The sequence below is a fragment of the Cygnus olor genome, chromosome 1 (assembly GCF_009769625.2).
Source record: "Cygnus olor isolate bCygOlo1 chromosome 1, bCygOlo1.pri.v2, whole genome shotgun sequence".
Taxonomy (NCBI): Eukaryota; Metazoa; Chordata; class Aves; order Anseriformes; family Anatidae; genus Cygnus; species Cygnus olor.
This window is the reverse complement of record NC_049169.1, coordinates 13,638,599-13,663,277: the sequence shown is the minus strand read 5'-3', so window position 1 is coordinate 13,663,277 and position 24,679 is coordinate 13,638,599. Positions and strand designations below refer to the sequence as shown.

At 39.5% G+C, this 24,679-nt stretch overlaps 1 protein-coding gene across 3 annotated transcripts in view; it reads left to right on the top strand.

Annotated features, from left to right (window-relative positions):
- RELN (reelin) overlaps nucleotides 1–24,679 on the top strand; it is a 296,590-nt gene that overhangs the window by 141,126 nt on the left and 130,785 nt on the right. For all 3 annotated transcript variants that reach the window (XM_040544577.1, XM_040544576.1, XM_040544575.1), the window contains exons 8-10: nucleotides 2,410–2,461; nucleotides 19,205–19,301; nucleotides 23,638–23,878. In XM_040544577.1, coding sequence (XP_040400511.1) covers nucleotides 2,410–2,461; nucleotides 19,205–19,301; nucleotides 23,638–23,878 — 390 coding nt within the window. The remainder of the gene's footprint in view (nucleotides 1–2,409; nucleotides 2,462–19,204; nucleotides 19,302–23,637; nucleotides 23,879–24,679) is intronic.

The following is a 24,679-nucleotide window of genomic DNA, read 5'->3' as shown; positions in this document are numbered from 1 at the left end:
GTCTGATGATCTTTCTGGTTCTGTGGAAAGCTGCTCAGAAAACACAGCTGTGCCCCACACTCACCCGCACCCACTTGAGCATGCCCAGGACCAGGTCTCCATCCATTATAATTTAACAAACACTTTGCTTTGGTGCGCACCAGCACTGGAAGAAGTTTTTTCTTTTGTTCTTCTGCACCATCACCTGGAGGCAGAGATGCCACCCATACAAGCACCGGTGGGCTTGCCAGAAATGAACTGAGGTTAAAACTAACTTGCAAGGGAAAAAAAGACCATTAGTTTAACAGAACTCAACTGCTCAAGCTGATTTAATGTGCTCCCACCCAAATGCTGATGTTAGTATGTTGAAGGAAATGGCAAAAGCTGCCCTGTCATCTAGGAATTTCTTAATCATATGCACTTGAAAATACATACACATTCCGAATATATGTTTGCAAAGGCATGGAAATTTTTTTGAAAGTCTCCAAAGATAGAAAAGACAAAACAGGTAACCACAAGATAGCATTTGTTCTGTATCACTGAAGTCCTAAATAACAGTCAGAAAACATCTGCATTTAGGAATAGCTTTTGTTCAGTGTCATGCAGCAATGCACAGGGTAATAAGAGAGTTCAGACATAAGAGAGATTTCTCTCTCCAGTTCTCATGTTTATTTACATAGTAGATAATTAAAGAGAGCAGGACTACCTGATAATGGAAGAATCTTTGCTTTCACCTTGTGCCTCAGGGAAATTATGCAGAAAATTTATTGTTCACCATTATGTTGATAAAATTGCCTTTGTAATAGTGCCAGAGTTAATGGCCAGTTGAGTGAATGTAGGGTCTTCCAAGTCCTTGCATCTAATCTTTACTTGGGTGCTGATTTTTTTAGAAAATGACAGTTTTGTTTCCATAACATCAAATTTTATCTGTATATTGCTGTTTGACATTATTCTTATTGGTTTCCTCTCCTTCACTCACGCAAGCAAAGCAGGAGAAACAATGAAGTCCTCCACTTGGAGGTGCTGCCATGCAGACAGATCCCCAGCTGAGTTCTGGTAGCTGAAGCCTAGACCTTGAGCCACAGACCTTGCTCCTGGGGCTGAATTTGCTCAGAAGCCTGGCTCCTCTGTAGCCTTATCCACAATATGATGTGGTGAATGGGTGCAGATCACAGGGCTTCCTGACAATGAGCACAGCTGATAGAAAAGTCCATCACTGCTCCCATGGGAAATGACTTGAAGTCTTGTATGGGGTCTGACATAGGATGACAACTCCAAAGACCTCAAATCTAGGCTGCAGTCATCACTAGCAACAAATAATTGAATTTAACTAGGGTGTTTGCTGTCACTGTTCTTATAATTAGATGACATTTTTAAGTTTGTGTAAACTTCCTGTCTGACCAGTTTGTGTCTCCTTTTCTTTTTTGGTCTAGTGCTGCAGCGGTCTTTCATTTTGCACAGTTTTCCACCTTCAGTCTAGCCTATAATATCTGCTTATAGTGAAAAACTTTTGCAGGGTCTGCATATCTTTGCGGGGTCCTTTCCTAAAGGGAATGAACCACACTTTGAGTCTCCTCTTTTTGGGGTGATCCTCTGACTTGCTTGTTATGTAGCACTATTGTTAAGTCCAACTTTAAAAATTAATTGAAAATCTTTTTGAAATAATACAGGTGATATTATTTCCTTCACAGAACTCTAGTGCTCTTGATCTTATAACGTTTTCAGGACAACTGTTCTAATGTGAACAACTGAAATATGAGGGTATTGAAAGAGAGAAAAAAGAAAAGCAATATGGGAGGGCAGTGTGCTGAATACAGAGTGAACTGCTCAGTGTTTTCTGCCTGCCTGTAGGTCTTGGTTGCATATTAGCAGTGTGTGGATGCTACTACAAAATTTCATTGTACATATTATGCTGTATCATCAAGATTTTGTTTGCTTTACTGCTGAAGACTTAGATTCTGTTATCCCACTCTTAACATTTCATTTTATTATTTTAGATTTACTTAATGTTATTTTCATTATTTATTTATAATCATTTTTGGTTCTTGTTCTGTGCTGGGAAAAGCAAGTGAAAACCATTCTGTATACACAGGTTTCTACTAAGCTGATAATAAACCACAAGGTTCGTCTTTTAGGTCTCCTAAAAGACTGGTCAAGTGCCAGCATTCCACATAAATGTGCTCATTTTGCAGACATTAATACAGTGAAATGGAAAAAAAATGCCAGCTTTGACATATGATGAGATATCAATAATCAAAATGACATATCAGCAATGTCCATAATCACTCAACCTGAAAGGGTAGGATATTAATAGTTTTATGCACTGAAGGTCTAGGTATCCAGAGAGCTTCCATGCTTTCAAAGGAAAACAAGTGATGAATGTATTGTTTTGCTGACCTATCTCTCTGCTGTTTGCTTTTCTTCCTGTAGACCACCACTGGCCTTAACACAACTACTGCATCCGTCCTTCAGTTTTCCCTTGGTAAGTTTAGCTCACTCTTTCACCTGAGAAAGTGCAAAAAGTCATTGCTGCAATGGAAAATGACCCTCAGTTTCACATTCACCATTCTGGTCAATGTGCCACGTGACATGAGGGATTAAAAAACAATTTAAAAAAAAATTAAAAACGGAAAAACTGCAGCACATTTATTCATCTCTTAATAATATATAGAGCTCCCAACATAAACTTTGAAAAGGAGCAATTCCAGTGGATACTCTCATGATGGGACGCATAGTCATAGGGTTATTTTTTTTCAAGTCTATTTTATAACCTCATGGCTAACATTATAATGACTTGCTCTTTCTCTAACGCGTGATTCCTGTTTCTAAAAACTGAACTAGCAGTAGTGGATTTTTCTTCTTTAACATTTTCAACCCTTGTTATCTTACAGGTTATGACTGGATAGTGCTGTTTTTAACACATCTGTACAAACATAATAGGCAGTAGGGCAGACCAAAATGAGATGCTATTTAGTTCATATTACGAACAAGGTGGTGGTATGCTGTATTACTTAGAATAACTGCTGTAAGTCATTGCAGATTTTCAGTGTGTAGTTGTACTTTAATGCAGAAGTTGTGTCTTAGGCTGAAGGCAAACTGGGAAAAAAGTTAATTCCTCAACTTATAACTCAGTGTTCAAGATATGAAGGAAAAATGTTTTCATGATACAAATAGTTCAATAAAAAAGCATGGAAGAAAGATAGCCAGCTTTCTCTGTGGACCTCTGGATACGTATTTCTAAATTATATACCTATTTTTAAAAAAGTAATTCTCCAGAAGTATCAGCAGAGGTGTGATTAAAGTCTGGAAATATCAGTTGGAAATAAGAGCTATCAGGTACCTTGGCAAGCAAGTTAGTTTTTTTTAATAGATCTGAAATCAAAACCCTGGAAGGCTCAAAAATACATCAGTTACATTTGTTTCTAACTCAAGTTGTTCATTTGACAATTTGTGGGCATCATTACTTTTCGCCATGCAGCTGAGTGCAATGTTACTAGTGCTAAGGGTTGGTATCTGTGCTTGTATTTTCACCATTTTTATTAATCACCATTTTTAAAAGTCAGCAAAATATTTTCGTTCCTAAGCCGAATTAGTGCATAAAGACCCAGCACCTCTAGAAAAACAGCCCGGATTTACCTTGCAGCTTCATGCAGTCAGTGAAAAGGAGTAGCTCACTTGACCTGCTAGGACATGTTGCTCACCAGCAGAAACCCACCCAGCATTTATAAAGCCCCATGTTTCTGTCTCACCCTCCCACCTGTGGCTGTGCCCAAGGATGTGTGACTTTTATAACACTGAAAGTGTGCAGTGACTAAGGAATTTTGCTTTTCAGGAAAATTTGCAAAAAAAAATGATATTGATTATTTTTGCAGTGACTCAGAATGGTTAACATCAATGCAACTCACAAGTCAGTGAGTGAACATTTACTGCTCCAGGTAGGCAGCCAGTGCCCACTGCAGGTGATGTGGAAGGGTGCAGCTCCCCCAAAGGGTAAAATCAGACTTTAAATTTCACTAGTAGCCTTTGGTCCTATCATCTGGGGAAGGTCAAATAAAAAAAAAGGTCAAGAACCATCTGAGCAAGAAATACCCTATATGACAGGACTATGTGGTAACAATACCCTAACCTGTACCAGTAGGAACAAGTAAAATCCCCCACATGGTAAAGCAGGAGAGGGATATATGCACATCTGAGTAAATCAATTTTCAGCCTGAAGTTCAAAATGTATCATATTTCCCTGTGTGTCTATGTTAGGCTTGAAATATAGCACAGATTTGCCAGGGGACTGCTGCTGTGCTCAGCAGTACTTGGCTTTACAATCATAAATCTGAACGAGGTATTTGACAGTTTCCAGTTTATTCCCAAATGTCCAGTTTAATCATAACCTTATTTAGAGATTCATCCAGGAGAATTACCTTTTCTTAAAGAATGCTCAACACTTTCTATCTACCACTGAATAGCTTAAGCTGCAATCTTTTGGGGTCACCTTTATATTAAATTTCTCACCTAGCTTTGGTGACATTAAAGTGCATATTCTTTCATTTCTCTCATCACTAATTATCAGATGGAATTTTGTATTTGCAGCTATATAAGCAGGTGAAGACTGGGAAATGAAGCAAAAAAAAAAAAAAATGGCCTTGATTTCATCATGACTCCCAGATCCTTTTAAACTGTATGGTAAGAAAGGATAAGACCCTAGTGAATTTTTCATTAGTTGGTATTCTGTCTAGTTTTCTTAATGTGCCATGTATTTGGTAGTCTAGACCTTTGAAGGGCAACAGGGGCCAAAAGGAGCACAGAGGATGAAGGCTTAATTAGGATAAAATGTAATTAGTAAGACTTATTCAGCACACAGGACAACATTAAACTGCAGTAGCCTTTCCGAGTGAGAATAGCTTGTCTGCCATGCAGCATTCATTCTGAGCCTCTTCAAGCCAGTGGCCTTGCCTGCTGGTGCCGGGGTGAGGTGATGCTTACAGTCATGCACTGTCTGCCCAGTTGTTCAGAAAATTTCAATTGCTTCAGATATCTTAAATCATCCATGACTACATTTCTGCAAGACCAACCACTCATATGTGAAAGACAAAGTCTAACAGTTTGCTTAGTGCTCAATGGAATTGTTAAATGAGATATTTAAGGCATGGACTTTGGACTCTTTCAGGCCAGAACCTCTAATTCAACAGTTTGGGATTGCAGGATATTGCACAGAAGCCTCTGGTCTCAGCTGCCATACAATGTTAGCCTGGTTCATTAGCTGAAATATTCTCTATTTCTCATTGCAAAACTCAGACTTTTCCCTTTAGCCACATAGAATTGCGGAATATCCTGAGTTGGAAGGGACCCACAAGGATCATTGAGTCCAACTCTTGGCTCACCCAGGACCACCCAAAACTCAGACCATGTGTCTGAGAGCGTTGTCCACATGCTCCTTGAACTCCGGCAGCTCAGTGCTGTGCCCACTGCCGTGGGCAGCCTGTTCCAGTGCCCGACCACCCTCTGGGTGCAGAACCTTTCCCTAACACCCAGCCTGACCTCCCCTGTCCCAGCTCCATGCCGTTCCCTCGGGTCCTGTCGCTGTCCCCAGAGAGCATAACTCAGCGCCTGCCCCTCCGCTCCCCTTGTGAGGGAGCTGCAGGCCGCCATGAGGCCTCTCCTCAGCCTGCTCTGCTCTGGGCTGAACAAACCAAGGGACCTCAGCCGCTCCTCTTATATATTCTCCTCTAGACCCTCCACCATCTTTGTAGCCCTCCTTTGGACACTCTCTAATAGTTTTATGTGCTTTTTATATTGTGGTGCCTAAAACTGTACACAGTGCTCAAGGTGTGGCCATGCCAGCACAGAGTGGAGTGGGATAATCTCTTCCCTTGACTGACTAGTAATGCCGTGCTTGATACACCCCAGGGCACAGTTGGCCCTTTTGGCTGCCAGGGCACACTGCTGGCTCATATTCAACTCGTCATTGACCAAAACCCCAGATCTCTTTCCACGGGGCTGCTCTCCAGCCTCTCGTCCCCCAGTCTGTACGTACAACCAGGGCTCCCCCCTCCCAGGTGCACAATCTGGCGCTTGCTCCTGTTAAACTTCATATTATTGGTCATTGCCCAGCTCTCTAATTTGTCAAGATCTCTCTGCAAGACCTCTCTACCCCCGACAGAGTCAACAGCTCCTCCCAATTTAGTATCATCTGCAGACTTACTCAATACAACTCTAGTCTTATATCCAAGTCATTTATGAAAACATCAGAGAACTGGCCCTAAAATGGTGCCATGGGGAACCCAACTAATGACTGGCTGCCAGCCTGATGTAACCCCATTTACCATAACACTTTGAGCAAGACCCATTAGCCAACTGTTCACACATCGTATTATGTATTTATCTATCTGTATGCTTGACATTTTGTCCAGAAGGATACTGTGAGTAACCGTATCAAAAGCTTCTTCAGGGATGCTTTCAACTCTTCCTGGGATGAATATGCATTGTCATTCGCATAGGCCAGTATGATGGAAGGTGACTGACAGTGATGAGCGATTAATGACTGAGCTAAACATGGGAAGAAAGAGACCCATGGAGTCCCATAAGAAGAGAAAAGGCTTTAGGGGATCAATGCCAAGGTGTGAGGTGTGCAAATGGAACTGCTTGTTCCTTGAGTGTCCTCTTCAAACATAAACTGCCATAGCTGTGGGGTACGTAGGCTGTCTGTGTGGGTGTTCAGCACTGGCAGGCTATTTCCAGTCCTTCTTCCTCCACAGCACATCTGAGTCTAACACAAAGCTGAATCCAAAGGTGCTGTGGTGAGCACCAACACACAGACTATCCTTCTGGGCTTGCACTCCTCGGAGCTATGTGTATCTCAATGTGAAAACTGTTAATGCAAGACGTTAAATTACCATGAAAAACTTTGTTTCATGGCTCTTTCTTTATCCTTTAGTATTGATAGGTTATTTTTGGCTATTGAACAATTTTGGAAAATGGGAATAACTTGATAAGGAAAGCTCCTACTCTTCAGCTTTTTTCAGGAAAACTCTTGAACACTCCTCTGCAAGCAGGGTGAATTTGACACTGTCATGTACCGGATAAATACAATGTGTTCGTAAGGAGGGATGCTATTTTAAAATTCTTTTTTCTTCAACTTTTCTGATATATCACAGAGATATCTGTGATATATCTCTGTCATTACTAGAGCACATTAATAATCGTTCCCCCTATTAAAAAAATAAAAATAAACAAAAACCCTATTATTTTATATAAAAAAAAAAGTGATTGGGTTTTCTTTTAGTTAAAAAATACCTTCTGGGATCAGATACATCTTCATATTTCAAACATTTGGCATTTCAGCTCCATTTTTTAAAGAACAAGCTAACAGTTGTGCAAAGAGCTAGTCAAAGGTCAAAATTTTTTTTTTTGCTTTCTTTGGAGAAAAAGCTTGGGCTTGGAATCCCTCTTCCACAAAAGCACCTCTACCATCATGATAAAGAACTTTTAGGAAGATTGGGTTCCCAAATCTACTTTGGGTCAATCATTAATCCTTACCTTTAGTCACCCTTAAAACTGCCTTACTAGGCAAATATGTGACTTGCATTATTTTCCTTTGATCCTATCATAAAACACCTTTCCCTAGCTGATTTTAGTTGAGTTATGGTCCTTTCATATGTGTACCAATCACTTTGGTTTAAAACAAAAGAGAATTTTAAATGAAATGCAAAATGTGCCAAGCAATATGGCACTAAATCAAAAAATAATCTGCATGAACCCCTAAGAACGAAACCTCTCATCACCTCACTGTTATCACTTCTGTGCACTATTTTCTGATATACAGAAACAGCACATTTTGACAAAAATTATTTGCATTCTTATTCATTGGGATCTTGTGATGGAATTACTACTTTTATATAAGCATCATTTATTTTTCCTACAATGGATTGCAGTGAAATTAAGAGACAGCCAATGTGAAACAGTATGTGAAATCTAGTTTAGAAATCAGGTAATGTAAGGTAAAGTTATTAATGCAGTCTTCTGAAATGCCTTTCTGTTAGTTTAGTGGTGGCCATGCTAGAATTCCTGGCATGGAGAAAAGGACATGCAGAAAGTCTGGGACAACTGCATGTTTGCCTAGGACTTCCCACTCTTTTTATGCCTCAGATTTAAAATGACGAGACCACAGCACTCTTGAAAAAGTTGCAGTCTATGTTCAATGTGACAAATGAAACACAGAACCATAGAATCATTCAGGTTGGATCTTACAAGAAACTCAGGAAAATTCTTCACCCAGGAAAATTCTGCCTGTAATCAATAAAATAATAAAACCCTTTCTCTGAAGTTCTGTCAGGCACTGAGAGTACTACTGAGCTGGCTAGAAGGTGCTGTTATCTGAGTATTATTTGCTGGTAACATGAAAGTCTTGAAGATGACGAAAGCATGAGCAAAGGTGGTCTTCAGAGACAGGACAACAAACAGTGCCGACACTAGAATTTCCTTAGGTATTTTTTTCTGGATAAATCATGTGTTTAGTCCCTGCTATAGCCAGAAAAAAAGAAAAAAAAATCTTGAACATGAAGCAAAACATGCATCTTACCCATAGAGTAAGAAGATGGGACCTTACTCATAGAGTAAGAATGGCCCCTTTCTTCTTCTGCTCCTGGGGTAGCTTCTTTCACATCGTTTGGTCACTTCTCTGGCGTTTGTCGCTGTTGCTCCTTCCATTGTTCCAACTTATTTTGTCTAAATGTCCATCAGATGGCCAAGTTTATTGATGACTTACCTTACAATAGTTAATAGGAATAAAACCTACAGTGTTTTGTAGGGATAAAACGGGCTTCTTATAACCACTACAGTACCTGCAACTTATCAATCTCTCTTAATTTTTTTCTGATGGAACACTAGTGCAAGGACATGTGTATCTGTTTTTTTCCGTATGCTTAAAATATTATAGAAGAAAGGTTTTTATTTGTGTTCAGGACTTTTTGGTAAGGATGCAACCCCAACAATTCAGGGTGCAAATACATTACTCAGTGATTTTTCAGTGGTATCCTCGTTCTCCCTATTTTCTGTTTATTTGTTTCCCCAAAGGAAATAAAGTATTAAGCTTTCTGCTGTCACATGCATAAATATTTCATTGACAAACTCATCATTTAATCACTGAAATAAGCAACAAAGCTAATAATTTCTTCAGTCTTGCTCAGCATACTTTTCACTCTTGCAACTTGATTTTCTGGTTGAGCGGTCACCACTGTCTTCACTTCAAAATTCTTGAGCTTTATAAATCCATCAGATCAGCAGCAGCACTTAAATGAAGAGAAATCATCTAGCCTGTGTTGACCTTTATGTTTGTAGTATAATTTTGTTAAGAGGAAAGGCGCACGTGTAATGCACATATCAAGAACTTCTATGTGGCACAGTGTATTTACAGCCGATTTTTATTGCTTGAGGATTTCACAGTCCTTTGCAAGTGTAATGGAGAAAACAATTTAAAATATGCTTTTGATTAGCATATGAGTAAGGGTCATTGATTTGGATGCAGATCTTTGACATAATGGTTCCAAAAGGGTTTTCGTGTTATGCCCTGCCTCACCTCAGGCAGCAGGTTAGTGAGTCATTAACCCAGCAGCCCCTATTACTCTTTCTGAACCACCGAGGTCACTGGGGTCAACACCAGAGCTGTTTTACTCTGTGAATCCAAGTGCTAAGGATCTCAGTGGTGTGTGTTGAAGACAAAGCACAGAGAGTTTTTTTTATCACTTTTAGTAAAAAAAATACAACTTTTTCAGGTTTAAATTTCTTCCTTCATTTTTGTAGTTGGCAGTTTGACTTTGTTATCAGTGTGAGTCCTAGAGAATTGAGTTATAAAATGTAATTGATTGTGTAGATAAAAGAAATACTCCTTTTTTTCTTTCTCTGAAACATATTCAAACTACACACATTTTATAATTATTATTATTATTTTTTTTAAACAGAATCTCTGAATGTGCCCTTTGGATTAGTCCTTACTGCCAAGCTTTATGCTTCAGAAAACACATTTGCTTCCCTATTAACCTTAGCAAACAGAAGACCACAGTGGACAAAAATTACCTTACAGAAATAATCTATAGACATAAATACAGCAGCTGATTCACTTGACCCCCATGTATGTCTGTGGAGGAAAAAGCAGCCTCTCCAGGTGCTCACCTGGAGTAGCATCTGGAGGGCTCTGCAGGGCATCTGCAAGGCAAGGTGATTCCTTCTCCTCCTCTCTAGAAACATCCCTATGCTGCTTGGCTCAGCAGCATGAACAACAATGAATGCATTTGTCCCCATGTTACAGTCTAAAGGCAATTGTAATTTATATTTTTATCATGTTTTAATTTATTTCTGGTGGCAGCTGTTATGTTGACAGTACTGCTGTTACATTGTCTTTATCTCCTGCTTGGATTCAGACCATTCAATAGGAATGTGCCTTAGCTTTGGCTGGGAGGAACCACTGCTGACCATTTTCTCATAATTTCTCTTCTTTTTTTTTTTTCATTAGTTTTATAATTAGCAGAGGCTATCCAATGACTGACAAATGCTGTGATAGCCATTTTATGAGGTAGCACTGGACTTGCCCTCAGCTGAGCTGGGCAGAGATGAGCAAGTCCCTTCAGAATTGCTATGAAAATTCACTCGTGTCTCTAGAGAAATACAAAAGTGAAAAATAAGTTTCTTCTGAGGACAGCAAGGAAGAGTATTTGATCTTTTAAATCTCTCACTGTCTTGTGGCTGAACACAAAAATAGTCATGGCAGAAACTGTGGACCTAAATGTTTTGGGCACGCTGAGCCACCTCCTTCATTTTAATCACTTGCATGGATGATTTCCTTCAGCACCCAGATTTCTTCTGCTCCGATGCCTTCCAGAAAGCACCAGATTTGTGTGCTTGGTACATTCATAAGGTCATGTTAACTGTGGTATGAACAGGTGAGGAGAATTCCCAAAGCACAGAGTGGCTGGAGGGAGATGGCTGCTACTGTCTGCAGGACAGATGGATTATCTTGTGTTAATAAAATGTGGGGCAGTCCTGGGCTACTTTGTAGTTTTAAAAGGATTCCATTGCTGGGAAGCTGGCTAATAAAATAAATAAATAAATAAATAAATGTTAGGACTCTGCATAAACTGAGTTTAAATAGTGCATAAAACAGCTTTTAAGCTAGGTAAATTAAAACATTAAGGCCTGTAAGAAATCAAGATTGTGAAATGATGCTTGATCGTTGCTACATTTGGATTCAGTCCCCTCTAAGCAGCAAGAACACAGAGTATATCTGAACGCCCAGGTTGTTTTGTCCTGATTTGTTTCCTATACATTGGGGAAGAACTGGAGAATTTGATATAATTAAATGCAAAAATTGGTGTAATTTGACATATTGAATTTCTTCTGCTTGCTTCATTTCTCATCTTCCACCTGATAAAACAATATTAAGATTTTTTATTTACCTCCCAAATTGTCATTTTCTATTGCCTGGCATGAAACCCACTAGTTTTCTTTCACTTTCCTGGCAGAGAAGCCCTTTGTGTAGATACATAGTTTATAAATTGCACCTAATGTGAAAGAGTAAGACAGGTAAGTAACATCATCCAGCACACTTCACATAGCATGAGTGGAGATGTTAGGTGGTGGTTATTGATTTTGCTGAGTTATACAAGAGGGGCTGCCTAGATAATGCCTAGGTTGAAACCAGGGCTTAAAGTTAATGTGATATTTGAAAGACATTTTAATAGCCTTTTGGCGAAATGATTTGTGCTGTTTTGGCCAGTCCAAGGTTGCAATGAAATACTGTTTTTATTACTTCAGTACCAGGGTTTCTCTTCCACTGTTATGAATTAAACTGTGAGCGCTACAGATTTACTGTGCAGAGAAAAGCAGCAAAGATAAAGCGAGCCGAGTCCCTGGGTTCTGACCCAGGGCAGGTGGCAGAGCCACCTCCGCATGGTCGAATGCGAGCCATTACTGAATTGGTTGCTGAAAATAATAAATACCGGATTACAGACTGACTTTCATCTTAATCCGGCTCATATCTTTGTATTAGGATAACACTGTTGTATGATTAAAATTGTCCATTTCTGAATTAACTCAAACAACAAAGCATCTGTAGTTCCTAGGGGAGGGAAGGGGGGATAGAAGGCCCCAGCTCAGCAAAATGCTCCTGTATTTTTTTCTCCAGTGGGGAAGGGAGGGGGTTTTCCATGACAGCAAAAGCAGATAAAAATAGAGAAAACCCATCAGGCACTGAAAAAAATAAAAAAAGCCTTTCACCCAACCAATTATTACCTACCTACATATAAAGTTAATGACAGGCAATCTGTTTTATAGGGTTTCAGAAAGGAGAGACACCTTAATTCAGGACTTGGCTTGAAAAAAGAAAAATTTCCCAGATTTTCTTGGTGACGGGGAAATTCATTAAAGCAGGCAAGGAAACTACTTTCAAGTCTTTATATTTGAGCAACCATCTTTTTACACAGCAGTTCTGGGACCAATGCGTGCTTTCTGTATGCCTCCCTGGTACATGCTAGCTGTTGGGATCTGAATAAAACACCATTTTCCTTGCAGCCGTGCTTTCATACCCTTATGGTGTTAAAGGTCTTGATTACTGACCTTCACAGCTGACCCAGGCTGCTAATCAGAGCTAAGCAATAGGTCTCTGTCTACTTACTGATACAAGTTAGTGTACCAATTAATAACTACTTTAAGTTTAAAGTGGTATAATTTAAATTTTACCCAGCTTCATTGGAAGGTCATCCTCTCAGAGGACCTCTGCCTGATCCGACATTAAGCATTTAGTGGCAATAATATTGAAGCATACAATACGGGTGTACAAGTAGAAAATGCTTACTTAGCATAGGGCTTACTACTTAGTCAGACATTCAAGAACCACTGAAAGAGTCTTTCTGGGGAGTTAATGATATTATTATTTCCGTAGCTGTAATTAATGGGTGTCTATTACATCCAAGTGTTAACAAGTTTACTCACTTTGCCTTCAGCAAGGTACTCTATACACTATTGGTGCACTTACGAATGCAGTTAAATTTAGAAGCATCATTTAATTATTTATTCGGCAACAGACACATTATCCAAGAACATACCTGCTGGCTGTATTTCAGAAAGATATGCTATAAATAGCTGAGCATCTTTACATCAGAATCAACTGGAAACTGGCGTAAGGGAAATACAGCTTTCTGCCTGGCTTATTTTTCTCTCCTTAATGTTCTCAGTGCAAAAAGAAATATGATCTGTGATCTGTCTTGTTCATTAGAAGAGAACAAGATTTGTGTGAGCACAGGAAGCACATCATATCACTGAATATAAATAGACTGAAAGGAAGTTGGGCCAGATAAGTGTTTTCTCAGACTTTTCTTACTTAATAGCTGGATTACTTCTTAGAAAGTAGGTTTGCTGTTACTGAGAACCTTCACAGGACATGGGTGAGAAGGGAAGATGGGAGGTCTGCTGCACCAACCAGGGATATCTTCTGGGTGGGGTCTGCTTGCTCAGGGCCCCATCCAATAGGGCTTTGACCTCTGATTAATTTTAGGACTTCAGTTCTGAAGTCCATTTGATTAATTTTTATCAAATGTATTTACTAACTATTCTACTCTTACATAGTTTTATGATGGAGGCTTCTAGCATGTTTGTCAACCTTTAATTTGGATGTAACTACCAGCATTTCCAAAGTAGAACAGTCTAAAGCTGTCAGCGGAACAAAAGTTAGCTGTTCTCCAGAAACTGCTGGAAATGAATAGTTGAGACTTCGCATCACAAAATTCATAATTCACACTAAAGTTAGAGTAGCTCTGGTTTTCACCAAAGGCAAATACCATTAACATTGTTGTTTCCTAGTGTCAGGTATTTATTCCAAGTTGTTTGTCAGAACACACACAGGGGCACAGACAGTCAAAATCTTCTTGTAAGGGAGAAACAAATAGCAATAAAATATTTATTTCCCTGAAAAAGTAGGATAAAATTACAACATAGAACACGGTTCTTGTAGGTTTTTATTTTAAGATTTTTTACACTTAAAATATTTATTTGTATTCCAACTTTGATCTATAAACAAAGACACTAAAAAAAATGGCTAAAGATCTAAAATTTGACAGAATTAAAAATCACACTTGAAATCAAGTTCAAAATTGTGGCTTCAAGGAAAAATAAAAATATTCCTGTGACCTTCTCTTGATTAAATTTTCAGAGGGAGTATTACATGAATAGTGAGTTGCATGTTTTCATACCAGTGCTTCTAGTATTCCCAGCCCAAAATATTCCATCTTTTAACGTGGTTAAAATCATTTGGCTCTTTACTAGAAGACAACATAAACATATACTTTTTTTTTTTTTTTTTAAGTAGTATCCATGGAGCATTCGTTATACCAGACTGTATGGTTCATTAATTTGGAAAAAAAAATATTAGTATGCCAACCAAATTTGACCACTAGTAATTTATACTATTCTCTCTGGCTTAATTCAAGTGATATCAGCAAATCATAATCCTTAGCAAACACTAATCATTATTCATTACATTAACAAAATGAACAAAAGTAATCTTCCAATATTAGATAAACAGGATTCTTCTGAGCTCCCTTTCAGGCCACTGTTAGGACACAATCAAACCCTTCTACAAATTTTCATGTGAGTTTTTCTTGCACAGTTACACACTAGGCTTATTCTCCTTAGAGCCAGCATTAGATATCTCATCTGCTTATCCACTGAAGCACTTGCAGGAGCTATCAGGAGGTTGTCAAGAGGCAAAGGGCGTTACAGTCTATAAGGAGAAAAATATTGCTTCCCTTGCAGATGGCACCCAGTTTTATCTCAGCAAAACACCAGCTTCTAATCAGTGTTGTTAACAAATCTTAGAGACCAACAGCCACATGACTCGGATTTCTGCAGATCTGGCACAGTTGGAGGCAAAGCTGTAGTGAGTCTTGCATTAATTTTGCCTCCATTGTCAGCCCAGATACAAATACATCAATACCTGCTTACAAATACCTGTTATGAAGTGCCTTCACAACATTTCTCCTTAAATACTCTTAGTACTTCTACATACGCAATGTTTTAAAACATAAGGTGCATAAAATATTCACTAATAATGGCATTGAAAGAAACCAAAACAAGCTTAATGAGTCTTCTAGAAAAAAAGCAAAAAGACATGACCATCTCATTAGGACATAAGCATTCAGTGTTCATTACATCTTGCTATGTGTTACAAATCCTCCAGAACAAGTAGCAAAACAGTTAAGAAGCATAGTTTTCCTTCCCTTTTCTATTCTTTGCTCTCTGGTTTAGGCAGAATTAGTAAAGCAGCAGGAAGGAGCTACTCAGCGTTCACAGACGCTGCCAGTCAAAACCATCCTCTATCAGAGTTTTTGTCTGGATTCAACTTTGAGCAAATTTTATTTTATTAAGCTTTGCCTTGGGGCAAAATCCAAGCATGTGAAGTGCAGACCAAATAAATTAGTGCTTAGAATAGAATTAGAATATTCAATATATGAAAATAGCTGGGTTTTATAACAGAAGCTGTTTTACTATTCATAGTTTTCCATAGCAGACAAAAAATTATTTTCTGAGTTTCAAATATATCATTTGAAACAATATCCATGAAGGTTGTCTCTACTTGAGCATTTTTTCAAAAGTTTTAGAAATCTGTGAACTTCAGCTAGAAGCCTATGAAAAAGAGTAAAAACATTTCAAAGGAAGAATTTGCAAAAATTCTGTAAAGGAAGAATTTATCTTATTTCTTGAAACCCAAGGAAATTCTTGCCTATACATATTGAATAATTTGCAAATACACACACCTTAATTTTGAAAGCATATCGGTAACTTTTAGAAAGTTGAACTAACTGACAATAACCATATCAGGGCATCAGATTTTCTGTGATGTATTTGGTTTAAGAAAGAAACAGCATTGTGCTCTAATGCAGTAATTTACTAGTATAGAATTCTTAATGGCAATCATTCTATATGTTTTCTTACCAGTTTTCATGGCTAATTCAAAACCTGGGCATTCTTGGCTTAAAACAACCATATTCTAGGCTCATTCAAAAGGTTTTATGTCATCTTGTACAATTTTTTCTTTGGAAGATGGGCAGGTATGAAGATTTACAGTGTGACATCCAACCCACATGGCTCTGCTTAGAGCTGGCACAACATTTATTACCATCTCTAGAAGCAGTGTGAAGGACACCTCTCCTGGGGGAATTCTGCTCTGTTACTACTTGAATTTTGATCACTTATTTGCTCACAAAGTCAGAGGATGGCTTTGTTAGTCAAGGCAGAGGCAAACATCCAAACTGCAGATTTCCACAAAATATTTTAAATAATTCTAGTTTCAGATTACTGAAATGATGGAGTAATAGGAATAGCATTAAGTAATAACAGTATTGAAAGTAATATTGAGAATATTGATATATTGAAAATTATATTGAAAGACACTGGCTTTCGATAACATCTCAATAAATCTAGTTCTAGAGAACAGTTTTGTGTTCACCTTTCTCCCTTTCCTTGGGAAGAAACTATTGATATAAGCTAGGAAGAACATTGGTTTTGCAAAAGAAGCAAGCACCAGATCCTTGTACTTCTTGTATATTAAAAAAAAAAAAAAAAAGGAGTTTAAACACTGATAAGAACACATTTGTCATCACAGTCAGTAACTGCTGCTTACTTTGACCTTGATGACATTTGCAAACTAATTTTACTCTTAATAAAACTGGTCCTGATTATTAAAATAATAGTAGAAACTAGCACTTGTCTCCCCTCTTTTCTTTGTCCCCACTGCTCTCTTTCCAATAACACAAGAGAAACACCGCATCTGCCTTGCAAAGCCCTTTTTCACTGGTTCTTTTTCTTACAAGCGATGACTTTTATCTTTGTTGCCTAGTCTGAGGGAGATTTAAGAGATGACATCCTTCATATATTGTACTGACTGGAAATGCTTGTTTCTTGTTGTCTTTATGGTATAGTCAGCAAATGTGGCCTTCTCCACTTTTTTGGCAGGACAGTGTGACTTGGCTTTGTTTAAGAGTACCATACCAAGAGTTGATTGCAACAATAACTGAAATGGCACATTATTAACAGGTTATTTTTCCTGTTTATGCTCCTTTAGTTTTTGTATGACAGAAAAGTCAGTATGTTGCTGCTTTGCCTCACAGCCTCTTGTCAGCCAAAGTGGTTAGACCAGCTGAAGTTCATTGGTTTTGAACCAAATTCCCCTGTAATAAAATAAATGAGTGTGATTAAAGTTTGGAACTCCTAAAAGCCACAAGTAGGAGCTGACAGCAGATGCCACTCAGTGAAGTAGACCATCTCAGCAGATGGGCAAATATGAAATACAAAGGCTTTTTCTGACATCATTTGGTTTTAATATGAGAGAAATAAAGTACCTTGTCAGTAAATTATACCCAGAGACTTGCTTTGTAGTCATTTTTGGGTACATGTTTGGTAATTCAAAGTCCTGCTGCTTTTGCAATATTAATTATTCTGTGCCTCGTTACAGCAGAGTACGTATTAGAGCAGCTGAATGTACTGCCACACAGCTGTAGTGAGTAGATTCGGAAGGATCTGCTTCTATATTTACAGTTTAACACAAGTAAAAGATACAAGAAATTAACTTTGTGGGTCATTTCCAGGATGCTAGTTGGTGCATCAGGCAAAATTACAGATATAGGATTTCATCCCATCTTTTGGGCGTTTTCCCCTCTGTTTGTGGTGTGTTCTGCAGAGTAGAAAAAACAGTTGTGCAGCTGCTGTCGAGCTGAGAGCTGTGAATGGGAGCTGCCTCGGGGGAGCAGGGGCTGCAAGCAGTGTACATCATGACATATGTTCCTATTCAAATGTGTAGGCTGGTCCCTTGTACAAGCGGTCAACGCCTTTTTAATCAGGCCATTTATTTCATTACGACAATAAGTAGCCCAAGCTGCAAAATTTTATGTTCAGCAATTTCCACATTTGTATATATAAATATGTGTGTATGTTTCTATTTTATATAATTTATATTTAAAGTTTTATAAAATATATTATACATTATATTTTTATGTGTATTTATATACCCTTATAAACATGATTTTCATTGCAACTGAATATATCTGAAGCACGTAGAAGCATAACATGCTACTCATACCACACATAATACATACACCTACTATAAGCAAAGCTGTGGTACTCACTCAGCAGTATCCTGATGCAATCAGAGGTGCTGTTTAATTGAGAGCAGCTTCTCTTAAATATGGAAAGTAGCTGCTGTCTGCTGACCTTTGAGTCTCACATTTCAACCTGTCTGTGAAGTAGAAATGTTGATCTTTGGAACACACATTTGGATTTACCTGTTTCATTGGGTGTTAAATTTTGTGAGAGGGATGAATTACTTGATGTTTGAGAACAAAAATAGTATTTTTAGTGTATTTAATTATCACTCAATTTGTCTATCACGTTTGGTAGGTCAAATTTTTCAATCCCAGTTTTTATTATTTTGACTGTCCCCTTTATTAATTGTTAAGCTTATGCTTTGTGACAATACCCAGAGGCACCCTTTTACAAATCAAAAGTAAATATATTACCCTACCTTGCAGGGGTGCCATAAGGCTTAATTAGTTCATTTTTGTAAAGTGTTCTGAGATTCCCAGATCAACATCCAATGTTTATTATTAATTGTAGGCTCTAGTGAGTATATGGGATGATATCTTCATTTAATTCTCTTTGGGCATCCTTAAAGTAACTAATTTTGTAACATCTTTGTTCTTTTAAATTCCTAGAGCACATTCGGTTCAAGTGATCCTGTATATATTTTCCTATCATTTACTGTATTTATATTTCTGTTTATTTCTTTTTCCTATGTACTAATGTGAAAACAGTCTTTTACTGTTTTCCCTATAAATACTGCTCTGTGGATTATACTCTAATAACAAGGTTTTGTTTAAACATTATATGGTGTCTTTTTTCCCTGCAGTAAGGGGTGTTAAGCAATTTATTTGGCTTCCCTTGGGAAATTTGCAGAGATTACATGGCACTGCTGTGATTTATCATTTCTACTTTATTTCTGACTCATAAAGCATGCATTATTTCGTGTTTACCTGCAGCAACAGATCCCAGGAAATTTCATCATCAATCAAAGCACTTTAAAATTACGGAGAAGCGATGATGTGACAAAGGCACAGTCAGCAATGGTTGTTATTGGAGGATCATTTATTGCTTCAATGTGTCGTAACGCTTCTAATTTCATTGCTTTTCACAGGATCAGGATCATGCCGCTTTAGCTACTCAGATCCCAGCATCACAGTGTCCTACAGTAAGAACAGTTCTGCGGATTGGACTCAGCTGGAAAAAATTAGGTCTGTTACAGCTTTTTAATCATTTTCATGCTTTCTGGCTGAGCAGGTGTTGTTTAAGTCTCAGTCTTTTAAAACTTTTTGATTGCTAGCTTTTCAGTTCTCACTTGTTTAGGCACTTTAAAAGCTGAGGGGTGAAATTATGACTACCAACGCTAATTGCAGAACTGCCACTGCTTTTGGCATAGAATCACAGAATCATAGAATGGTTTGGATCGTAAGAGACCTTGAAGATCACCCAGTTCCAACCCCTCTGCTAGGGTCAGGGATGCCACCCAAAAAAAACAGGTTGCCCAAAGCCCCATCCAGCCTGGCCTTGAACACCTCCAGGGATGGGGCATCCATAGCTTCTCTGGGCAACCTGTTCTAGTGCCTCACCACCCTCACAGTAAAGAATTTCTTCTAAATGTCTAATCTAAATCTACCCTCTTTTAGTTTAAAGCCATTCCTCATTGTCCTATCACTACACCCCTGACAAAGAGTCCCTTTCCAGCTTTCCTGTAGGCCCCCTTTAGGCACTGGAAAGCCACTGAGAAGCCTCCCCAGAGCCTTCTCTTCTCCAGGCTGTAAAACCCCAACTCCTTTAGACATTCTTCACAGGAGAGGGGCTCCAGCCTTCTGATCATCTTCATGGCCCTCTTCTGGACTCATTCTAATTCATCCACGTCCTTCTAGTGCTGGGGGCCCCAGGGCTGAACACAGTACCACAGGTGTGGTCTCACGAGAGTAGAGCAGAGGGGGACAATCACCTCCCTCGTCCTGCTGGCCACACTTCTGTTGACGCAGCCCAGGACATGGCTGGCTTTCTGGGCTGCAAGCACACATTGCCAGGTTATGTTGAGCTTCTCATCAACCAGCATCCCCAGGGCCTTCTCCTAAGGGCTGCTCTCAATCCATTCTCCACCCAGCCTGTGTTTATGCTTGGGATTGCCCCAGCCCAGCTACAGGACCTTGCACTTGGCCTTGTTGAACCTCATGAGGTTCACACAGGCCCACCTCTCAGGCCTGTCCAGGTCCCTCTGGATGCCATCCCTTCCCTCCTGTGTGTCGGCTGCACTACACAGCTTGGTGTCATTGGAAAATTAGCTGCAGGTGCACTCAATTTCACTCTCTGTGTCACCACTAAAGATGTTAAATAGCACTGGTCCCAATACCAACCCCTGAGGAACACCACTCATTACTGATTTCCACTTGGCCTTTGAGCCATTGACCACAACTTTTTTAGTGTGACCATGCAGCCATTTCCTTACCTGCTGAATGGTCCATCCATCAAATCCATATCTCTTCCATTTATAGACAAGGATATCATGTGGGACAGTGTCAAATGCTTTGCCCAAATCCAGGTAGATGACATCTGTTTCTTTTCCCCTGTCCACCAACGTTGTAAATCCATGGTAGAAGACCATCAGATACGTCAGGCATGATCTGCCCTTAGTGCCCTTAGCAAATTATAGTTTCATCTACCTCTTATGTGGGAGGTCAGGAAGAGAATTACTTTAAAGTGTAACTCTTAACCAGAAGGTTCAGGCTCTGTTTCATGCTGTGCTGCAGGCGTGTGGGTTTGTGTTCCTGGTCCTCACCAAGGGTCTGCTCCAAACCTCATTTAAGTGAAGTGGATATCAGTGTGTTTTATATCAAGAATGGAAAGAATGTTAAACTGCCAAACCATTTTTAAATCAAAAGTTAATGAACACAGTGACATCTTCAAGAGTGAAATGTAAGTCGATTAAAGCAAAAAAGAAAAATAAAGCACTTTATCATAGTCACAGAGACTTTTCTCAATCGGTGCTCTCCACCAAACACCAGGAAATAAGGCATGTTGTGCTCTCCTCATGATTGCTTTGTTCCAAACCAAAACCTTCACTGCTTTTGCATTTTTGCACCGCTTTTAATCTCAGCAAGAACAATGATTTATAGTGTTGCAGGTTTCTGCTTTGGTAGGATAAAATGTTCCATAAAAATGGTTTATGGTTTGATGCGAACATTTGGCTTCTAACACTCTTATAATAACCAGATCATGGTGAAATATGCTTTGTTTTTTAACAGACTGGTTTACACAAAAGCACAAAGGATTATGAATGAGAAGAATGAGAGTTTTAAAATATTTTCTTGTGGAATGTACACCTTTAAATAGAGAATCAGTACTGGAGATCATTCTGCTTTCTTAGAAACATCTAATACTTTATTAAATAATATTGAGAAAGGTATTTTATGCAGTTACATTTATATATAGTTAAACAAGTACAACTGGGGAAGAAAAAACACCATTTATTTTTAGTGTTCTCATTGTGTCTCAGTCTGCCTTCCTGTGCCACGCAGGTGATTTGCCCATTTTCAGGCCATTGAGACAATTTGCAGGGTAAAGAACTACTAAATTTGTGATGAGAAAGCAAAGCTCTGGCTGCAAGGCAGTGGGTTTCAGTAGCTTATCCTCCTGCTCCTTCTGGGTCTGATTATAATTTCTTTGAAAAAGACACAACTTATAAACAATTAAAGTGAAATAAAGGACAATAATTCTTTTATCTCACAAAAATATAAACTGACACATGTACCTCTTCACTGCAGCCAGTGTAGTTACCTCAAAGTAACCACACACCCTCTTTCCTCTCACTGATCCAAAATTATACACCTAGTTCATAAGATCAGTTCAGCTACCCTCATAGCTCTGCAACCAGGAAATTCAAGAGCTGTGATGGCACAAGCATAAACCTTTGAAACCCAAAATATGTGAAATTAATGCACAGTTTGATCTGTGTTGTTTTAATTTTGACTGCTGGAACAGGCAGGAGAAAATAGGTCAATAGAGCAATGTCATGCAAAGCAGAGAGGAGGATGAATTATGAAAGGATGCTCATTTCTCCTGTGGTTTGTATGAGTTACAGTATTTATGTGAATGTGCTTCAGTGGCTTTCTCTGCACTGCATGCAGCTCCAGGGAATAGGAGAGCTGGGATGGGGTGTGATGGGAGGGCAGGAAAGGCACTGTGGTCGTGTGCTGGTGTATTGGCGCGTGTCATGTTAATGCAATTTCAGAGGGAGGGGAAAGATGTCTCTTGGGCAAGGCAGGTGATCGGTGTGAACTGTCCCCAAGGCCCAGGGAGAAGTGAGGACAATGTCTCAGAGCAGCATTGCAGTGGAGGGCAAAAGACATAACATTTCGTAAGTGCATGGTGATTTGTTCTGGGTATGAATATGGACCACATACAGTTGCTTTTCAACATCTCATGCACTCTAATGATCTGTTTGACAAAGAGCAGTCCCTCAGTTTTGTCCTATGTGAGCAAGTTCTTGTTGCCTTTTTTCCCTAGAAGTTCTGGATTACTTCTGAATTAAGGCACACAAATTATTAACCCGCTGAGGCATCACCACCAGGGTAGAGGCAAGGTGGCAGAGCTGACATGATGCAAACCCCAGCTTTGTACCTCCTCACAGCCTGAGGTTCAAATGTAGCTGATTCCCTTGCTGGATGCAAAATAAAATGAAAATAATAATTCTCAGCATCTCTTCCTTGCACACGCAGAGCTCAATCCTTTCATTACCAGTGGCAAAGTAAAGACACATACATAGTGCTCAGGATGACCTTCAGTCTTCACATCTCTGAGGGCAACTTTGGGAAGCAGAGCTCCAGGCCTTAGTCATTGCCAACAATCCAGGTCTGGCTCTCCTCCCCACATTTTCCATTCATGGAGGCAAGAGAAAGGCAGAGGTCAATTATGTTGTTTCTTCTGTATTGTTTTGAAAGCAGCATGCCAAAAGAAAGACAACCTGTCCCTCCCCACTCACAGAATCAGCCTGTCAGCAGGGGTGTGGGATTGGAAGGACAGGTTGGTCAGAGAAAATTCCCAGCTTTTTCTTCCAGCCATTCTGTTCCATCCCACTTGGTGAGGGATTGTAACACCAGAAGCTGTGAGTTTCTTTTGGTGACAGCTCATGTAAAAATCACATCTGGGGAGATCTGTTTTCATAAAAAGCTTCCTTAATATTTCCTTTTGGCCACACTTGCAAAATACCTGACAATGGCCAATCACCTAGGAGCCGCTACCAGTATCAAGTATGAATGTTGCCATGCTGTATGCTCCTGCTCTCCAGGCTCTGCACTGATCTGTTCTTCACCATCATAGCTTGAAAGTTCTTTGCAGTGGGGCTGCCTTTGTTTGGGCACTGCCAAACACAGTGGGACTCTGCCTTGGGGCAGATATTTTTCTAAGAGTCATAGAAGATCTACCAACATACAAGAGATGTCAGCATAACTGTGTCACACCTGGCAAATGTGTTAAATGAGGGAAAAGCATTCCTGGTTATGGCTTACATTGGTTTAATTCAATATCATTGTTTTTCAGTGCTCCTTCCAATGTCAGCACGATCATCCACATCTTGTACCTTCCTGAAGATGCTAAAGGGGAAAACATCCATTTTCAGTGGAAACAGGATTATGTTCATGCTGGTGAAGTCTATGAAGCCTGTTGGGCGTTGGACAACATCCTGATCATAAATGCTGCTCACAGAAAAGTTGTATTAGAAGATAATCTTGATCCTGTGGATACTGGCAACTGGCTTTTCTTTCCCGGGGCAACAGTGAAGGTTAGTTTGATTTCTTTTTCTTTTTTTTTTTTCTTTTTTCTTTTTTTTTTTAATGATTTAATGACATTATTATTGTTGTATGTAGAAGAAGACTGTAAAATATAACCAAACTGAACATGCTCCAGCCCTCTGATCATGCTCATGGCCCTCCTCTGGACTCATTCTAATTCATCCACATTCTTCTTCTGGGGCCCTCTGAAGGCCCCAGAGCTGGACGCAGGGCTCCAGGTGAGGTCTTATGAGAGCAGAGCAGAGGGGCACAATCACCTCCCTCACCCTGCTGCCCACGCTTCTGCTGATGCAGCCCAGGACACGGTTGGCTTTCTGGGCTGCAAGCACACATTGCTGGCTCACGTTGAGCTTCTCATCAACCAACATCCCCAGGGCCTTCTCCTCAGAGCTGCTCTCAGTCCATTCTCCACCCAGCCTGTGTTTGTGCTTGGGATTGCTCCAACCCAGCTGCAGGACCTTGCACTTGGCCTTGTTGAACCTCATGAGGTTCGCACAGGCCCACCTCTCAGGCCTGACCACATCCCTCTGGATGGCATCCCTTCCCTCCTGAGCGTCGGCCACACCACACGGCTTGGTGTCATCGGCAAACTTGGTGAGGGTGCACTCAATCCCACCGTCTGTGTCACCAAGAAAGATGTTAAACAGATGTTCAAAGAGGTTAAATTCTACCTGTTTGATTGACTTTGTGTTTTTTTGGTACTACTGCTTGCTTCATTTTAAGCCACCATAAAAAGCTATGCTTTTCCCAGTTTTCTGATGGTGAATATCACCTTTCTTGATCAGGTAGTG